This window comes from Apteryx rowi, unplaced genomic scaffold, assembly GCF_003343035.1.
Source record: "Apteryx rowi isolate R43461 unplaced genomic scaffold, aptRow1 scaffold_34, whole genome shotgun sequence".
NCBI lineage: Eukaryota > Metazoa > Chordata > Aves > Apterygiformes > Apterygidae > Apteryx > Apteryx rowi.
The window spans coordinates 1881747-1900979 of NW_020449863.1; the positions used below are offsets into that span (position 1 = coordinate 1881747).

The window sequence follows — 19233 nt, forward strand, 5'->3', positions numbered from 1 at the left end:
ATCCGCAATGTCACCGGCGTGCGCTACCTGGGCTCCGGCTACACCAAAGCCGTCTACAGGGCGGTGCTCAACCGCACGCTGGCCGTGGCGCTGAAGGCGGTGGACTTCGGCGGGCACGACATCGCCAACTGCGTGAGGCAGTTCGCCGCGCTGGGGGACTGCTACCGCCTGGCCGCCTACAAAATCGTCAAGGAGATGGTCCTGCTGCAGCGCCTGCGGCACGCCAACATCCTGCAGGTACGCGGGGCCGCGGCCGGCACCGCGCTGCCCGGGCTGCCGCGCGTGGGGCGCCGCGCGTGGGGGCCGGGGCGGCGGGAGCCCGGGGCCGCGCGGTGCTGCCGCCCCCCTGCGCGGCCGGATTCGCCCCGACGGGACGCGCCCGGCCTGCAGAGCGGGGGCCGGGGAGCGGCGCGGGATGTGGCGCATTCGCGCTGCGCTGGTTGCTGCAGGAGTGCCCTCAGCGCTGTCCTCCGGCTGCGCCCGGCCGGCAGCTTTTTTGTCGGGTGCCTCTTCCTCGCAGATAAAAGCAATGCTGAGATGAGGAAGGAGGCGGGAGACAGGGTTTGGGAARCGCTCGGAGATGAAAAGGCACTTCGCAAACGTGGGGAATAGTGCCACCCCCCTCCAGGGCAGAGGGAGGCCGCGGCGGCGGCTGCCGGCGGGCGCAGCGCGCGCTAGACCGCGCCGTGCCCGCATACGCGCAGCGCTGGCGGAGGGGTTAGCGCGGGGAGCAGCCCCCTGGGGCAGGCTGAGCATTAGTCTTGCGTACGCTGACACGGCTCCGCTTGCCAGAAGGGCCGCGTAGCAGGACTGTTACACATCAGCATGTATCTCGGCGGGTCCATTTGGATGTAAATGCTGGTATGGAAATTCCTATTGCGTTTCGCATAGCACGAGCGTTGCAATGGAATAAAAAATGAACGCTAGACCAGACGGGCTCACAGTAGGTGCTTTTTGAACTGAGTCAAGTAAAGAAGTTTTGTGTTTCTTCTTCAGCGGCAAAAAGAGTACCAGCTCCCCTACTAAAACTTCGGGCCCAAATGATCAAAGCGCTCGAGTGTCATATACTGTACAAAGAAAGAGTAGTCATGGCTTATCCACGTCAATAAAGTAGATATTAAAGTTCCTTCCTTCCTATTTCCCTAGTATTCCCTCTGTGGTGCCAGGTCTAACTGTAATACATACGGAGAACAACATATAGCTACAAAAAGAGGAGCTTCTGTTAAGGATTTTACTTGCTCCTCAGTGCTATAATGAATTCTTTTTGGAAAGCCAACTTAGGTTGCTGTGACTATAGTCCGGCCATGATTACTGATTGGGTTGACAGCAGGAAATACACCCTGCAGTTGTAAATGCTGAGGGGAATTTTTTCCAAGATTGTTTTTCATATTCAGCGGCAAATGAAGCAAGTTGGCAAAAATGAGTTTGATGTCTGTGTTTCTGAAGTTTCTAGAGTTATTTTAGTAGGCACTAGCAGTCATGCTGTGTTTCTTCCAGGTGTTACTCGGGTGTAGTTTTTTTTCTAAGGAAAGATTAATTTGTAACTAGGTTGTCCTCTGCACAAAATGGAAGCCCGGCTCCTGCGCTGCATGATCTGTGGAAGGGCTGCAGCAGCAGCAGTCTCTGGGCTAGCATGAGGAAACACTGTATTTCTAAAGCCTCCTGGGAGCAATGCTCTTTCTGTATCAGTCTAGAGGAACTGCAGATTAATTCATGCTTCTGTTCCTGGATGTCAGGTGGGCTCGAGAACGGGTAAACCAAGTCGGGATGTCAAATGTCCCTTTGTGAGTAATCCCAGCGCGGAGGGCCTGGATGGGAGCAAGCAGCTCGAACATGAGCAGACGCTTCCATAAGCGCCATTTAGCAGAAACACGCCAAGCCTCCGTGCTGGGAAAATGTTCTAATGTGCAGAAATCCCTCGTGTTAATTAGGGCTTCATATTTACATGCCACCCAATTTAAAAATAGATTACACTTAAATCAGAAACATGTTTTCAGTTTCGTTCCGATTTTGTCATTGCCTTTTCTTTTGTGTGTCCTCTGTCTCCATCAGACGCTAGCAGAGTTGCCTTGCTGAGATCGGAAAGGAAATGTACCAAAAAGAGCTGTGAGCCCCTGTAAATCGCTGCCCTTTTTGTTTAAGGTACTTCATTGTGGGGAAGCATGGGGCGAGGTTACGGCGGTGTGAGTGAGTACTAAACGTTTGATAAGAYATTACCTTGAAAAGAGACTATAAAAATCAACCTGACAGGCTTTATCTAGTCACTGTCGGAGGACCCTTATGGGCCAGGAATAGGTCTCTAATGTCATACTGGAGTTGTAAAACGGGTACATAAAGTGGGGACGAACGAGCAACTTGAAATTTATTGCTTATGTCTCTGTTAAAATCTCAGAGGGGACGGGATCTTGCAGCTCAGGAGTGATGTTCTCCTTGTTCTCAGTAGAAGCCAGGCCAGGACCCTCTCTGCGCTTAGCAATCACTGTCCAGGGTTTGTGGCCCAGGGAGAGGAAATCGGTTCAAAAGCAAACGTCTCCTCCCCTCTCTGCTGGCATTTGACAGAAGCTTCAGTTTTAGTCGGAGCGATAGGAGCCATGCTGCTCACAGATGCCACATTCACTGCACACCATCTATTGGGCAGTAAAATGCCAGGAGGTTTTTCTGCCTCGGCTCCTTGTCTTTTCCATAACTCCGGCGCAGAAAWGCCGTCTTCAGCGCCGCCGGCCCTGCCCCGCTGGGTCTGGCATTCCAGCACGGGAGCCGCTGCCAGGAACAGTCTGCAGAGGACGTGTCACCCCCGTCCCCTGCCCTGGTGCCGGAGGGGAGCAAACCCCAGCGGGGCAGCCGCCGCAGCTGCTGCATTTCCACCAGGATTTTGGCGAGGCGGTGACAGCATCGTAGCAGGCAGGATGGGCAGGCACGACCCTGCCTCCCGGTGCCTTCRCCCCGGCTCCGTGGACTTCCAGGAYGCAGGAGCGTGTTTGCTGCAGCCRCGGTAGCCACCCCTGGCAGCAGCCACAGTGCACTGCCTCCCGGGCGCGCGCCTCCCCCGGCCCGAGCCAGGGGCTATTTGGGGTGAATATGTTTATGGGTTTCTTTTGGTGGAAATAAAGTTCTCCTTTCATGGAGGTTCTGTCCAAGGAAAGGGGATTTTCCTGTAAATCTCTGGCAGCTGACAGCCTGAAGTGTAGTTTGTAAGATAACAGACTTGTTCTTTACTGTCTCAGCAGTTCCCATTCTGGCCTGTCTCTTGTCAAAATCAGCTTTTTTTTTTTTTCCTCTTTAGGCATCCTTTTAAAATACTTGATTATTGTACAATGTATGATAGAAGGGAAAAGAGCTCTTTCCAGAACGTACCCCTGCCTTCAGACAACATGCTGACATATCCACCATGCCCTCTGCCTCTGGAAGGAGCCGGATGTGTCAGCTCTAGCAGATGTGCTGAATCAAGTCTATCAAAAGAAATGTGGAAAACTGGCAGGAGAGAGAGTGGTTTCACATTAGCCAGTGCTGATGCAAAGGCAGCTTGCATTCATATTTTTGTTTACGTGCCTTGCCCTTCACTAAGAGCGCTTGCATGCCTGCCAGGGTGTGTGAGCTGGGGCATTGCCTGAGGCTCCCTGGTGCGGCCATGCTGGGAAGGGCAGGTGCAGGCTGCAGGGTAAAAGTATTTGCTCTGGAGTGGGGAAGAGAGGGGTAGTTCATTAAAGTCGATTTTATAATGGAAGGCACTGGGGAAGAGGGGGAACTGGGTCACCGATTCATTGTAACTGAGAATTTAGCAGCCTGCTAATTGCTTTGCAGCTGCTCTGTGTCAAATGCGGTGGTTGATCTCTTCCTTTCCCTCTGTGCGCTGCTTTCTTTCCTTGCAAAGTTCAAATACTCCTGTATTTGAATCCTGCCTTTCCATGCATTTAGTGAGGAGGATGCTTTAGTGTGCTTTAATTCCTCCCTGCCCTATTTGAGGAAGAATCAAACCACTTGCAGTTAATTTCAAACAATGAGCACAATTGTAAAGACACATTGGTGATGTTTGATTTACTGTAATAATGTAATTACAGCCCTGGCATGTCAGCATCAAGGATGCTGCCATTCCTGGGCATAAGCAGTTCTCCGGAGGAGTTCTTCCTTGCTTGGCGTTGCTGAAGCTGACAGGAAGGCAAGGAAGGTTTGAGACTGGCAGACATTTGGAAAAGTGCAAGCTTATTTCTGTGGCAGATCTTTATCAGCACTTCCAGTGTTAGTTCAGTGATTCATTTAAGAAGGAGATACCACTTTCTTAGAAACAAACACAAAGGCTCAACCAAAAGTGTTGGCTTTTCCTGAAGGCAATGGAAGGCAGCAGCTGGTAACATAACCAGTAGTTTGCTGACTGCGTAGACAAGGCCATTTCATTTGGCTTATTTAGTTTTAGTATAAAGTTAAAGCAAGCTGATGAAATACTGAAATAGCATCAACACTGAAAAAGTCATCCTCTAACTTAAGATGTCAAAGCAGTTTTTATATGGATTGATTCAGTTAGCACTAGTGGATTTATTACTGATTTATTTTAAATAGTCATGATTACAGTGCGAGTATCACTTAGAAAATTCATTGACTAAAATAAAATTAAAATAATCAGTCATTTGCTGTTGACAAGTTCAACAGTACTTAAGATGTGCTGGTTGATTATGCTGTTGGGTATTACAACCAGCTAACATGTTTTTAAATATGATTTTCTTTTTATATTTGATAATGAAGATAATTAACAAACATTTTACCATGATGATTTCCCTATGCATAGGCATAGCCATCTGGAAAGGGCACAATTTTATTTTTAACATGAGAATTAAAATAGTAAAGCTTTGGATACAGTTTACTTATTCCATGTGGAAGTAGACAGTCTTTCCAAGTATTAAGAAAACCAGTTTGCTGTTAATTTCCAGTGCAAAGGCATTGGCACAGAAAGTCTGTGGACCCTTGGAGGTCTGGTTCATCATCATCCTTCTTGCAGTAATCCATTGCAGTTTTCACAGAAAGTGGGGGAAGGCGAGACCAGGTGCTGGTGGGAACAGTCGCTCGGGGCGCTCTTCCCCGCTGCAGTGGGTGGGAACGCCTCTGGGGCAGAGGCTGAGGGATCGCACCCCCTTTGTGGTGCCAATGGCACCGGATGCTGAGCAGCAAACCAGTCCCCCAGTTTAACCGTTAAAATTTGGGAATAGCTGGCCTGAGAAGAATGGCCTGACTGCCAATGCAAGGTGCTGGGTGACGACATGGGGAAATTGTCGTTCTGGATTTTGGGTGGGGCAGCAGATGTTTGCGGTTATTTTAGAGTGTGCCTTTCAAAATTAGGTACTTAGAATCCACTTTCCAAGAGGCAGGCTGGGGTCTTGCGACGTTCTCCATGGGCGGTCGTCAGTAGGGCATTGTTTTAAGTGTGAAGGTCTTTTTAGACAGAGAATATTTCCTAACAGATATTTCACATAGCTCAGTTTAACTGCCCTTGGGTCGGACAAAGATGAATGAGGCCACCTCACACAATGCAAGACCAGGCTGACACCATGTTTAACTGGCGTTAGGATCAGACGAGCTTTGGGCCCTGGGCAGATGAGTCTGCCGGATCCTGGTGGGGTGGCTGGAGGAGCTCCCGCCTCTCACTCTCCACCTCGTTCGCCTGGTGAAGTGGTCACGTCCGCTGGCCGGAGAGCACAAATGGAGCTGTGCCTTTGTCTCAGCCATCCCAGTTCACTAATTGACATTACCTTCAAGGAGACAAGGCTTCTAAGTCACTTAGGTGACGTTTGAATTTGTTGGTCGGATTTAGGATGACAGCCCTGAACGTGCGTGTGGGTGGAAGAGAGAAAAGCAGGCAGTGCCACCTACTGATGACTCAGTGGAGACAGCTAGCTCTTGCTAACGTATGTCCCCACAGCCCCAAGGAGCGAGGGGTGGAGTGGAGAAGGGCAGGGAGAGCAGACAGATGCGGTTTGGCGAGGAAAGAAGAATTACACAAAGTGCTTCTTTATTGCAAGAGTGCTTCCCAAAAGGCCCAGATGTTATCCTGCACTTTTGAGAGTGAAGAAAGGATCTGTTAACAAGAGCTCCAGAGCTGTTGGAAGCACAGAGCTGATACAATTGCAAACCAACTCTAACTGTTCATGTCACTGTAAGACAAGCTGCACGTCTTGACTCTGAAGTCACCAAATAGCATTTTTTCCCATTGAATTGCATGGGACAGCAGAGGGTGTTCAACTTGCAGAGCTGTTGGCAGGAAGAGATTTCTGTAAGGCAAGAACACGCCATCAAATTAGTTRAAAGGGCTACATCCTCCTTACTCACTTTTGAAAACAGTGTGCATAAAACTAATCCCCATCATTTGCTGAATGATTTCTACGATTGCTTCTCTGTTTTATGTGCTGTGTAAATCATTCCAAAAGACTCTGGTTTGAATTTCTGCCTCCTTTATGGGAGCTGATGACTTGCAAGCTCACCTGGCTCCCTTTCGTGGCAGCCCAGCCTTCTTCCTTCTGCGCAGCAGTTCAGGGAGGCCGCCGGTCGCCGCTGGATGCTGTTCCCATAGCCCGATTCTCCTGTGCTGCTTGCCTGCCTTGGAGGAGCAACGATGAGCAAGCAAAGCCGTGCTGCTCTGCTCCGCGAGTACCTGGCCAGGAAGCTAGTTTTGACGCAGGTAACCTCCTGGGAACTGCAAGAGAAAGCACGTGCTTTTTAGAGTTCCTTTCATTACCCCCAAATGGAGTAACTAAGTAAGCTATAAGTGTACGCCCACCTGCCTTTGACAAATCATTGGGGTCCTTTTATACTTGCTCTGTCTTCTAGTTACACCCGCATTTCGGGAAAGCCCACGAGGCTGTGCTGGCTGGCGGGAGGAGATGCGGTGGTGAGCTCCTGGCCACAGGCACCCGGCTGGCTGAGCCGGGGCCTCTGCTCCTCTTGCTGTTTGTTTGCCCCCGTGGTGGCCAAGAGCACGGATCAGCTCGGGCACCAGCTGGCCTCACATCTGGAGGTGTCGCAGCCCTTGTTGGTAAAGCATCTGTGTCAGATATACAAACTAGATTTTTTTTTTAAAGGTCTTTTACTTGGGTTTTTAAAGTTACATAGTCACCTGACTGCTTGATTAGGTGCCTTGTGGCATCTAACTCCCCTTGCAATTTCTCTTTTCTGTGTTGGCCATGGAAGCCTTGCCAAGAACTAGTTCTCACAGGCAGTATGCTAATACTAATATTGATTCTAGACTAATTTTAAAGGAGTTGTTGTTTTTCGTCAGGCTCAGCTGAACCACTCAATTTACATAGTGGGCACCAAACGTGAATGTTCTATATTGTTTCAGGCCCAGTTTGGGACAATATGTTTTGGAAACAGCTGCTTTTTCTTGGACTGTACGGCTGCAGCTAGACTCCAGGTTCATTTTTATGCTCACCACGATAAAGTACAGTGTCTATGCCTCAGATACCTAACAAAGAAAATGATATACAGACATGTCTAATGAGTATTCCAGCAAGTTTACCTTTTCAGAACATAAAATGCTCAGAGATTATTTGATAGGTGGTCAAGCAAAATAATGTCATAGTTAAGGGTTAAACTTCTCATGCAATGGAGCTGAGAGCAGTTGCTGTGGATGGAGGTCAGGGTATTTACAAGATAATGAACTGTGCCTCCAGTGCGACCAGTGCAATTCCATTGAAATCATGGGTGTATGAGTGATCTATTTGTCTTCGCTGAACGCTTTACAAGAGTAGACTACTTGTGTGACTAAATATTTGCAGGGTTGGGCCTTGAGCTTGTGCAGTGCAATGCAAATGCAAAGTGCTGTAAATGTTTTTAGTAGAAGAATTTTCCACTTCAGAGTGTAAGGAAAGCAGGGAGAGTGAAAGGCAGATAACGCTACTAAATTATAAGATTATAGCCAACATAATTCATGTCAGGCCAGCAGGTATGTATAGATATATACACACACACATATAAAATATATAGCAATATCTATGGACATCTGTGAATATACCTATAAATACGTTTGGATATATATATGTGTGTCTTTCTACTTAACACATTCCAATTTTTATCTTAACGTACTTGAATCCCATGTTTAGTAACAGTACCAGGTGTGACATTCTGGTACCTTTTAACTCTTCTAAAATGCAGTGCTATTAATACATTTATAAACAAAAGCCTAGGCAGAGATGTGAATTTAGACTTTAATATTTAAATTACCTACCTAGTTTCAGTATTTAGCAGTGGAAGAAATTCTGCCTCACTGCTTTCAGCATACAGCTGTGGTCCCAGCCTTAAAAAGCCCTGAGCTGTGCTGGACGCTGTCTGTATCCTGGGCTTTTCTGAAGAAGCTCAGCACTTGGCAGGACTTGATCACTTGATGTCAGTGAGGAAGATTAGTTCACTTCTCGGGCACCATCTCTATATATCCTGTAGCAGGAAGGTTGGCTTCAGACTGATCTTTATTAGCTTCAGGCCATTCAGGGAACTTGCCCTTTTCCAGGGAAAGGCATGTGGCAGGTTTGTAGATGCTTTTGGGCTGAGCAGGAGTGGCAAAGATATACATATACATACACGCACACACTCAGCAATGGAAGGAAATGTTTAAAACCTGAGACATGAATAGATGTTAGGGTGACATAAATGTCTCAAATCTTACGTTGGTAAATCATAGCTGTATCAGGCAGTGCTGGGTGTTCATGTGTCTTGTTCTTGCAGTGACTGGCCCAGTGCTCCCAGAAAGAAAGGTGAATCCACAGACTGGTTGCGTATAAAGGTTTGTGTTCAACTGGATATCAATCAAATAGCAAGACCTTCTAAAATGTGCTTTTCTGGTTTCGACATGCAGCAGCTCACACAAATGGCTCATTAAATGGCTATCAGTGTCAGTGGGAGATTTTATTTCTCATGGGCCCCAGGTCACTAGGGAATATAGTTTTGCCATAACCAGTTTTGATAGGTAACCTTGTGTCCATGTATTTTTGAAAATAAAGTTTGTAGTGAGTGTTGACAACTGTTGCTCATCCTAAAAGTGTGACTTTTTTTTAAATTGCGCTTTTCTATTGTGCACTGAAGTTAATGCCTTAGCGTAGTAAGTTTGGGAAACTCCAAATTGCAAGAGAAGAGAATTAGGTCTCTTGAGTTTACTTCTGGTGTAGTACAGTTGAATTGTCACTTTTGTTACTGGTGGGAATAGTGTTCCTGAAGTTCTGTTTCCTGGAGTCAGGAGAATCTCATGTTGATTGAAGGGAAAAAAGTGGAAATTTCCAGCTTTTGTGATTGTGGAGAAAACCTAAAAAAAAATGCAAAACACCAAAGGCTAAAAACTAACAAGGCAAAGAAAGATTCAAAATGTATTATGCTTTTTAGAGAAATCACATGATCTTTTCAGGTGAATCTTAGGAGCTTTTGCCTGGTGGCTCGGGAAGCCCAGCCCGTGGGGCCGGGTGGCTGCTGCAGACCCACAGCATGGCACGAGCCGGAGCAGCCTGGCGTCCTTGCCGCAGAGGGCTGTCGATCGCGTCCTTCCCGACTGAGCAGCTTCTATAAATGAAATGTAACACTTCGGCTGAGGCTCTGCCTTGACATTTATTTTTCTCAAAATCCAGCTAGGGTGCCCACGCTAATGCAGGAGGGTCTGTTGTTTGCATATACTTACCCTGCTGATGACAGCTTAATAAGCTCCTTTATTTTGTGTTTTTATTCAGTAAGCTTGTCAGCTTTTGTGCGGAGCCTGACCTCTGCTTCCCCCTTCCCCCCCCAGCTTGTCTGAAAGGGGCACCTCTGTCCCTATAATTTGTAGTAAAAGGGAATTGTAAAGGGACGGGAACTGACGGGCTGTACCGACACCAATTCCTACAAAGGAATATGACTTTCTCGGGGCTGACCCTGTATGCCCAGTGTGCCTAAAACCATTGAAGTCAGGGGGAGTTTTTGGTGCATAAAGAATAGTGCAGGAGAGAGCCTGTATGACGGAGAAAATCCAAACAGTTGCTGAAGAATTCAGTAAACAGGACTACTTTAAATGGATTATGGCACACAATGTGAGAACAGTTAAATATTTCATATCTGGCTTACATTTTTCTAAACAGAAGGAAAGGCAGCCCAATATTGTGACTGTTTGCTGTTAGATTCTGTGCAAAAATATATCAGTGGCAATATACTTGTGTTTAAATGCAATGCCTTGAGATATCAAAAAAGATGTGGGATTGTATTTCTTTCCATTAATTTAATTGGAACCATGCTGAAAAAGCGTATGCAACCATCACTCTTGAATATATCTAAAATGTAACTTTGTGATACTGAAAATGATGTCCGTCCTAATAGAATTTCAGGTAGTGGAGATATTTTGGATCATCTTTTGATTCCAGCTATGTTCATTTTCCCTGTGTGTGTCCAGATATCTGTTTCTTACTTCACTGTCTGGGCATACAAACCATTTTTCTCATTTCAGACCTTAAAAATGGATTGGACAAAAACGAAAAGGAAAAAAAGTGTTTTGGGTAGCACTTCTGTACTCGTTGTATCTATCTAATAAGTCAGCTTCTTAAACAAAAGGCATAAGAACTACCATCCTGGAATGCTTTGCATCTATATATATTCTGTATTTTCTAACATCTGTATTCTGGGTGGTGGTTCATCAGGATGGGATGAATGTAACCATTTTAGATGTTTAATTGGCTGTTGGGACATGCCCAGTTTGTAATCATAATAATTGTACATACAAGTATGGCCATGTAGTTACATGTGCATTTTTGCATTTAGTCTGAGGACTTCATTTACAAAAGTATAAATGCAGCCCAATAAATCCTTTATATCTCAAACCTCTGTGCTTCTGTAACTCTATATAATTATGTAATAACACTACATCTGGAGAGATTTCACTTAAGCAAAAGCAATAAAGAATTCAGATTATATATTTTTTGAGTTAGGCATATATTAACTTCCTCAGTACTATGTTTTTAGTTTGTAAGATTGATTAAATTGATTGAATACTTGGGCAAAAAAATTTTTCTTATGAGAATAAAGAGCAATTTAATATGAAACCAAAACTGGATCAGGTCCTTTAAGCTTCTACAATGACTGAAGTGACTAAGTGGGTCCTTATATAGTAAAATATGCACCAAATACATAGATACACAGGCAATGAAGACTTTTGCCAAGGTACCTTTGAATATTAAAATGAAAGAATTACTTACAAGCAAAGTGCCATCTCCCCGAGAACAAATCTAAGTCATTGTTATACCTATTGGAATTCATTCACTGAGATAGAATACATACAAATATATTGCAGTTCATTTCTACTGATGTGTTCATATCCATAGATAATGAGACTACTTTCTCAATATTTTGTGTGTATGAGTGTATATGTATCATGTTTTTATAATTGAATGTATGACTGTCGTTTGTCTTCCTTGTTTCTGTTCCTGGAATAGTTTTCACAAATGTTGAGAATGCCTAATGAAGACTGATAGTCTTTTTGTATTCATTGTTATTGTGAATTAACATTTATTGGGATACTATGATTTTCCAGCCTGTATTCTCTGTTAATTTCCATTATGGCTTTTTTACCAATGGATAATGTTAGACAAGAACTAAATTCTGCAGAAAATACAGAAACAGATGTTAGATTCTGACACTCAAAAGTGAAAATTTTCAGAGCTACTGAGTTTGATCCTGCCTTCTTAGTCTGCATCCACACAAAAGATAAGTCAAGTATCTAGTAAGAATTGCGGAACCAAGCTCATGATTCCTCTGAAATGAAAATTGTGGCATTATCTGAAAAGATACATATTGTAATTAAGATTTTCTTTTACTTTCATTCTTTGTTAATGCTCCAGGTTTAAACATAACCATTGTTCTGGTGTGATCTTCTAAGATAGCTTGCAGCACACAGTTTTAGCTGTTGTTAAATTGCGCAATAATGGTATCACAGATAAGGAACAAACCCTAAGACCAATTTGAATAACTCTGGATTAATAAATTATTGCTGTTGCAATTGTTGTCATGGTTGTGGCAGTAAATAAAAAAGGCACATTTCCCTATTTCAAATGTTCATATGCATCTATCATGAATTCTCTATTGTGCATCAATGCCAGAATCTTTATGGCATGTTTTAAAATAAAATCTTCTAGCTCTTTTTTGTTTAGTTTAATGTCTGTGTTTTAGCAGCTGTTTTGAAATACAGCACCATTCTTACACCAAAAAGAATAATTGTTTACTTCACTTACATTTTTGGAACACTTTTTTGTCATTTAAACGCAGACAACTGTAGTTAGAGCTAGCAGAGTAGTTCATAACAAATCACGTGTTTGCTGACTTTAGCCACTCTTTTTGCTTTTCTGTCAGGGTCATGAGTCCTAAGACTGCGCTTGATGTTCAAATATATTTGCAGTGGTTGTTTGCAGCCTCACCCAGCTCTGTCAGCTGGCTGCAGTCACTACCCAGGGTCCTTGCATTCCCGGTGAATCAGTGCTCCGCGCTCTGCTCTCGATGAGCCTGACTTCTGCAGGGCCATATCCCAGTCCCCTCGAGCTCACTGGGGACCCTTGTCAGCTTCCCGGAGCTTTTCAGATTGAAAAGAGATTTGAAGAAGAAAAAAAAAAATCAAACTGCTCAGAGATAGGCAGTAGATGAACAGCATCAGAGCATTTTTAAAAATTGCTTTTTCACACAAGCCCTTTTACTGTAAAGCTTATTCGACTCAGGGCAGAGATTACATTTAATGTTATTTTTTTGTGCTTGCTGTTCTAGCTGGAAAGTTGCAATCAGATCCTTATCAGGCTCATTTAACCGCCTTTCTGCCAGGGCTTGGCAAGGAGTTAGTAAAAGCCTGTCCCCCCAGCTGTGTCAGATGTTGTCCCATTCCATATAAAGTACGCCATCTTCTCCACAATCCTTAAATATTCTTCTTGTGCAAGTATTTGTGCAAGGGAAAATTAATCATTCAAATGTCCTTGGAAAGCAAATGCAAGAAGGAGCTGGAGCATGGCTGAAATTGCCATTTAAATTCTTTTAAATTGCAGAAACTACCTGCAGATAATGTTTTGCAGTATTTGCCTTCTCTAATGATACTGCAAATGAAAGTCCATCCGGTACAGCAAGAGACAATTTCTGGATGAGAAAAGATAAGTTTTGGCATTTCAATTGCTTTTCAAGCCACTGTGTCATTTAAACACACATTGCCAGCCAGTGCACAAGCAGTAGTCCTGCAGGAAATGTCATTAAAAGATATTTTGCAATATCTTTTAGGCAGAAAATGATTCTTATTTAGCCAGATACTGCATAGGCTAAACTAATTTTCCTCTGATAGAATTCCGTTTCTGCATTCATGGGTATTTTTAGATATTATCTTGTTTTCTTACTCATCCATTAGTATAAAATCCTGCACAGGGAGGCATGCAGAAACCACTTAACTAGCCTTGTGCTGTATGATGCCCAGAAGGACTGTGCTAACTAATTTAAGAGCTTCCCTCAGGGGTTTCAAGGGAGCGGTCCTCAAATCTGAGGTTACAAAAGCTTTTGGGGGGAGACTATGAGGCTATAAAATGTATAGAGTTCAGAGTCTTGTAAGAAATGCTTACTTTGCACCTCATCCATGGAAAAGTGAAAGCATGCCAATATATTACACTGATAATTGCCTCACTGTGATTTTTTTCAGCTCTATGGCTATTGTTACCAGGACAGCAATGACATCCCAGACACACTGACGACCATCACTGAACTGGGCTCCCCTTTAGAGATGATTCAGCTTTTACAGACTTCCTGGGAAGACAGATTTCGAGTAAGTAACAGCTTTTTTTAAAAGGACTTTTAGGAGAGCTATGAATACAAAAAAACTGTGAGCATGAAACAGAGGTTATATACTAGGCCATATAATTCACATGTATGAAACGTTTGCTTTGCTTATGATTACATCTTGGTTTAGAAGCAAATTTTAACACTCCCTTTCTGCAGTGTTTAAGATATGCTATTTTGTCTGTTGATGTTATCTAACTGTAGCTGGTTATATGCTTTCTACATTATAACTTCAAACGTTTCATACTTGTTAAAAAGTCGGGGCCCAAAACTGTTGGCATTGAGCATTATGCAGTACAACTGGAATTTAAACAATAGAAGGATGTTACATTTCTATCCTGATCATTGTCATAGGTTGGGTTTATAATTGTTTTCTACTGCTTCCTCTTCTGTATGTCTTTTACTAGGGAAGAGTAAAATAAACATACGCGAATCTCAGACCTGGTTTGCCCACCACACTGGCAATTTACCAGAGCACGAAGGTCACACTTAATTTGTCCAGAACGAAGGCAGGCTGCAGCAATGCTTTGATCAAGACAGTGCTGTGTATATTGGGCCGCGCAGTCGGCTGAGCTTAACCCCCTAAGACGTACCGAGGCAGCAGTCTTCGTCTAAAACACTCTGGATTGTATGGCCACAGCTGTACTAGCAAACGAAACGTGCCCCTGACTGTTCTCGGCGACGACCTGGCATGGTACAGCCCCCATCTGTACGCTTACATTCTCGTGCTCTCTAAAAGCAGGGTGGCTAAATGCAAAGTGCCTCTTGGACATGGTCCCTTGGCCCTGCCGCCTCCTGAGTCATGTCTGGGAGTTGTTTGGGAGAGCGCTGCTTGGTCCGGGTCAGACCCCGGCCAGGGGCTGCGCTAACAGCGCTGGCTGTGATAACGTTGCTGTGCCCAGGAATGTTCCTGGCCCGGTTTGTCTCACTAGCACAGATGGAGCAAGCATGCTTCCTGAGCTAAACCTCAGCTCCCTTTTCCTAAAAGAGATACGCTCTTAATAAGTGGTAGAGGTACTTGTCACAGCTCCCTAAATATACCTCCTGCCTTTGTCACGTCTCATCCCTGGAGTGCAATCATGGGTTGGGGTGGCAATGATGTACAAAATAAATTAGTACAGGTATATTAGATTGTGGAGAGTAAATTGGGAAGTTTCCCCTCAGCGTATTTCTGAGAGAGCAGGTATGAAGGGAGATGAAGAATTTCCCTGCTAATACTGAGCTGTTTCACAGAGGTGTAATGACAAATGAAACATTCCTGAGACTACTGTAATGAAACCTTAGATACTATTATGCTCATTACCTTATCTAGGACTCAGTTGTCCCAGAGAAGAAAGGGGAAATAAAATCCTATCTTCTTGATACCAGAGACTTGTTTGTGACCCAGTCTGAAAACAGTTGCACATATGCCTGGCTTTATTTCTGCAAGCAGTTTCCTTGTGTTGGAGGGCTCTGAAGGAAGCTTTCTCCCCCATGCAGCACCTGGCCACTCCGTGGAGATGTGCAATACAGAGCAAAGCCTTCATCGGTGTGCTTAAAGCTTGTCATATTGGGGTATTTTCATTCCCACCTCAGGCTTCAGTCCATGGGGTCTCAGGCTGGTCACAGAGGTTGCCAGTGCAGGAGTAGGATTTTGTTAGTGTTTGAAAAAAGGCAATAATTTCAGATGACAACCTGTATCTTTATTCAAACAAAATTCTGGGTTTTGTTGGCAATTGAAGATCTGTGTACTGCAAGTTAGTTTTGGCTAAAAGAGCAGTTCAAAGCAGTAAAGCTTTGTCAGTGCAGTACCCTGTCCTGGTATGGTTCAGTGATGTACTTGTGACCCATAGAAAAAGTTTTTTTTTTTGAATGCTTCATTTTGGTCTGCTTCCATTTCCCCAGAAACATGATATGCCTTTTATGCACAGCATGCTCTACAGTCGGACAGCACAGGCAAGAATGCTGTGTACTTTCAGGAGGCGGAAAGAGGCATCAAATCTGTCATCCCATAACCATGCTTGTATGCATATATACCTATGGGTATCTCCACATAAACTTTTGGTATCATTTAAGTAGAATAAAAATGCCCCTACCCCAGCCTCAGAGTGGGCATTCTCTGTGCATGTAAGAGTCCACTAGGCAGACAGACATACACACTTACACTTATGTGCAGTGAAGAGTTACAGTGGGTCAGAGGAGCTACCAAGCTGCACTTTCAGTATATTTGCTTTCTTCTCCCCTGGAAAAAGACAAAGATAAGAAGAACCAGTGGAAAACAAGTATAATAACAATGGAAAGGAGTGATCAATAAAGAGACAATACAGACATCTTCTTTTGTTCAGGCTCCAGTTATAGGTGCAGAGTGCTGAGGCCAAAAATCCCAGACATTGAGCTTGTAAAAGAACAGAATCTTAGATTGCATGATCAAGGCCTGTATGTAATGTGTTATTAAAAGTAAATGCTTTTACTTCTATTAAAAGTAAGAATAGCAACAATGGGCCATGCTTCTAGAATAGTGTGGGAAAACACTGGTAAAGAAGCTTATTTTGGTTTCAAGTCTCTAAGGGTTATTACAATCAACTATGTCAATCCTCTGAAAAATACCTTGGCTGCAACATTCAGTTCTGGAGATAAGTTATAATGCTTATATTAGTCACATAGTTATGAATATATCTGCAATTAAAGTGGTTTAATTCATGTGCTCTGTACTAAGAAAATAACCCATAACAAGGAACCCATGTTTTTACATTTCAGATATGTCTCAGCTTAGTTCGGCTTTTACATTATTTGGCTCACTCTCCTCTTGGCTCTGTGACATTACTGGACTTTCGCCCTCGACAATTTGTGATCGTAGATGGGGAATTGAAAGTGACAGATCTAGATGATGCCAGTATTGAAGAAAGTTCTTGTACCAGCAATAGTGACTGTTTTATGGAGTTCCCAGCAAGAAATTTCACTCTTCCATGTTCTGTTGAGGGACGATGTCAAAACATGAATGAAAAGAGGAATCTCTACAATGCCTACAGGTACATGATCAGTTTTCTATAACGTAGAAGAGAATTAAAAATGGGCAAAAATTCTGCATCATCATTTATAGTTATTTAGACCAATGAACACATATTAGCTCAGATCTGTTATCCAAGAATAAGTTAAGCCATGAATAATTGTTTCTTATGTGAAAATACTTTAATGTAGCATTTTTTATTTTAGAAATATTTTGCATACTATGAGTGTGATTCATCAAGTTGGTCTAGTTTTACATTGGTCAGTCATACAAGTAAAATTTTTTATAAGAGTAAAACTGAGGCCTTGTGAAGATGGGGGCCCATTAACTCTGCAACGAGACAATTCTTATAACTCTTCTGTGATGTAAATTCATAAGGGTTTTCACCCTTCTTTTCCCACCAGCCGAGAAGTGAGCTGGCCTCAGAGGCAGAATTAGCATCCAGCTCTTCTTGTGCGCTCCGGCACGATGCTGCCTGCCTCTCCTGAGCCTGATTAAAATGCTCCCTGGCTCAGCCACGGCACAGCTGAGAGCGCTGACCTGTTGCAGCATCGGATGTCAATTGCAGACAATCTGGGGCATAATCCGAAGTTTTTTGAAGCAAGAGGGGGCTCCGTTTGCATTCCCTACCTCTGTAGCCCTGGTCTCTGTGTGGGGACACGGTGGATTACTCGCTTCCCGTGCTGCTCCCACTCCTGCTTTATGGCAGTGCCGCGCTCCAGAAATGGGGATATGTAGGCGAAAATTGCCTGTTCGGTTGGAAACTTTGAAGAAAGCGTTCAGCTGAAATGTCTGTCTTCTGAATTTTATTTTAAGGGTTTCCCCAGATTTGCAGCTGAGTTCTTTTGGAGTGGTGACTTTGTGTTTGTGGTCTGGGCTCTTCCCTAACTTTGATCGTGCTCCTCTCAGGGCTGCATCTGGAGCCTGGGGGAGCTTCATCAGTAACTGATTCTTAATGTCGGGCTCCTAGCACTGCTGCGGCTTCATGCTGAAGGGTGCTGCTGAGACAGGCGGCTGTGGTGTCTGATCCAGATACAATGGTGGAGGATCTCAAAGCAATACCATAATGGTGTGCTCATTCCTTAGACTTCCCTTTCAAGTATCGTGCCATTCACTCCCTGCCAGACCACAGCAAGGAGAGTCTTCTCCAGAGAGAGTCTTCTGCTTTGGTCCCAGGGCGCTCGCCAGCATGTGTGTTGCATTAGCTGACCACACTGAAGTGGGTTGTGCCACGTGACAACCATCTGCATTTGCGCAGCGCAGTTTTTAGCGTGTCCTGCAAATTTTTCCATTTCCGTTTGCTTGGATTAAAGATCCTGCTTAGCTAGCTAGCTTTTGGTTATGACCATTTTACTGGTCTGGCTAAGAAACCTTTAATAGGCATCCATATATCTCAGTCCTAACTAGGGATTTGCCTGCAATGTGGTGGGCAGGTTGCCGCTCTCACTGAAGGAAGCAGTCTTTTTCTATTATAGTTCTTAACACTTCCTTTGAACCGCTCGCCAGGGTGTAACGCGTGYGGTATCCCGGTGTTTGCAGCCCCTGTTTTTGCTTAATATGATGGAGACAGTGGGCTTTTGTTTGATAGCAGATTCATATGACAGTAGGCTGCGACCATCCGTGATGAAGCATTAGCAGCAATCTCCGTGTGCTTGCCCGGGAAGGCTTTTGTTCAGTTCGTTAGATGTAGACTACTGAACTTCATATTTTCATGCACTCTGTTGCCATATGGTTAGAGGTTTGCAGTACTGCTGTCTCCATGCTCAGCAAAGGGTTACTAGTGCTGTTAGCTAGAAGTCAAAAGCAGCCCTATATCAAACAACTGCATAAATCCCTTGTAATTTTAAAGTATAGTAGGCCCTGGCCTTGAAAAGATAATTAGGCTATCCGGTTGTTTCTTTATGAGGTAAATAATTAAAAGAGAGAAAACATTTAAAAAGCCCCTCCGCTATGCAAGAAGWGGCACATCTTAATTTTCAAATAGTTACCTTCTATCACAAACATATCTCTGTGGGTTTTCCTCCAAATATTTGGAGGAATGTTCTTAAAAACACTTAACGGTTTTAAAAGTAAGGATAATTAATATTTTGAACTGTTAACAAATGGCTGAGATGAATTTCCCATCTTTGACAATTCTTAAATTAAGATCAGATAGTTCTCCGATGAAAAGAAAAAATGAGAAAAACCCCGTAGGAGCAAATTTAAGAGAATCTGACAATCCGTGTTATGCAGATCACAAACAATGCCACTGGCCTTAGAATCTATGAATAACAAATGTTCATATAATTGAGTTTTCCAGGCGCCAGGGTCTGTACATTTCAGAGTTGCACATGTGGGTGTTTGCTTTAGAACAAGTTGTGTATTTATATAGCCAAGGAAAAACAATAAGCTCCATGACTTGCATCTATCCGGTGTTTAGAAAAGTAAATGACAGCTACTGAATGTTTCCAAAGAGCTGTTCACAA

General features: G+C 43.9%; 1 protein-coding gene across 1 annotated transcript in view; it reads left to right on the top strand.

Annotated features, from left to right (window-relative positions):
- The window catches only part of PKDCC (protein kinase domain containing, cytoplasmic), a gene marked incomplete at its 5' end in the record, with an annotated part of 38032 nt that continues 18799 nt past the window's right edge, over nucleotides 1-19233 (top strand). Inside the window, 3 exons of the mRNA XM_026072243.1 lie at nucleotides 1-237; nucleotides 13646-13768; nucleotides 16519-16790. Coding sequence (XP_025928028.1) covers nucleotides 1-237; nucleotides 13646-13768; nucleotides 16519-16790 — 632 coding nt within the window. The remainder of the gene's footprint in view (nucleotides 238-13645; nucleotides 13769-16518; nucleotides 16791-19233) is intronic.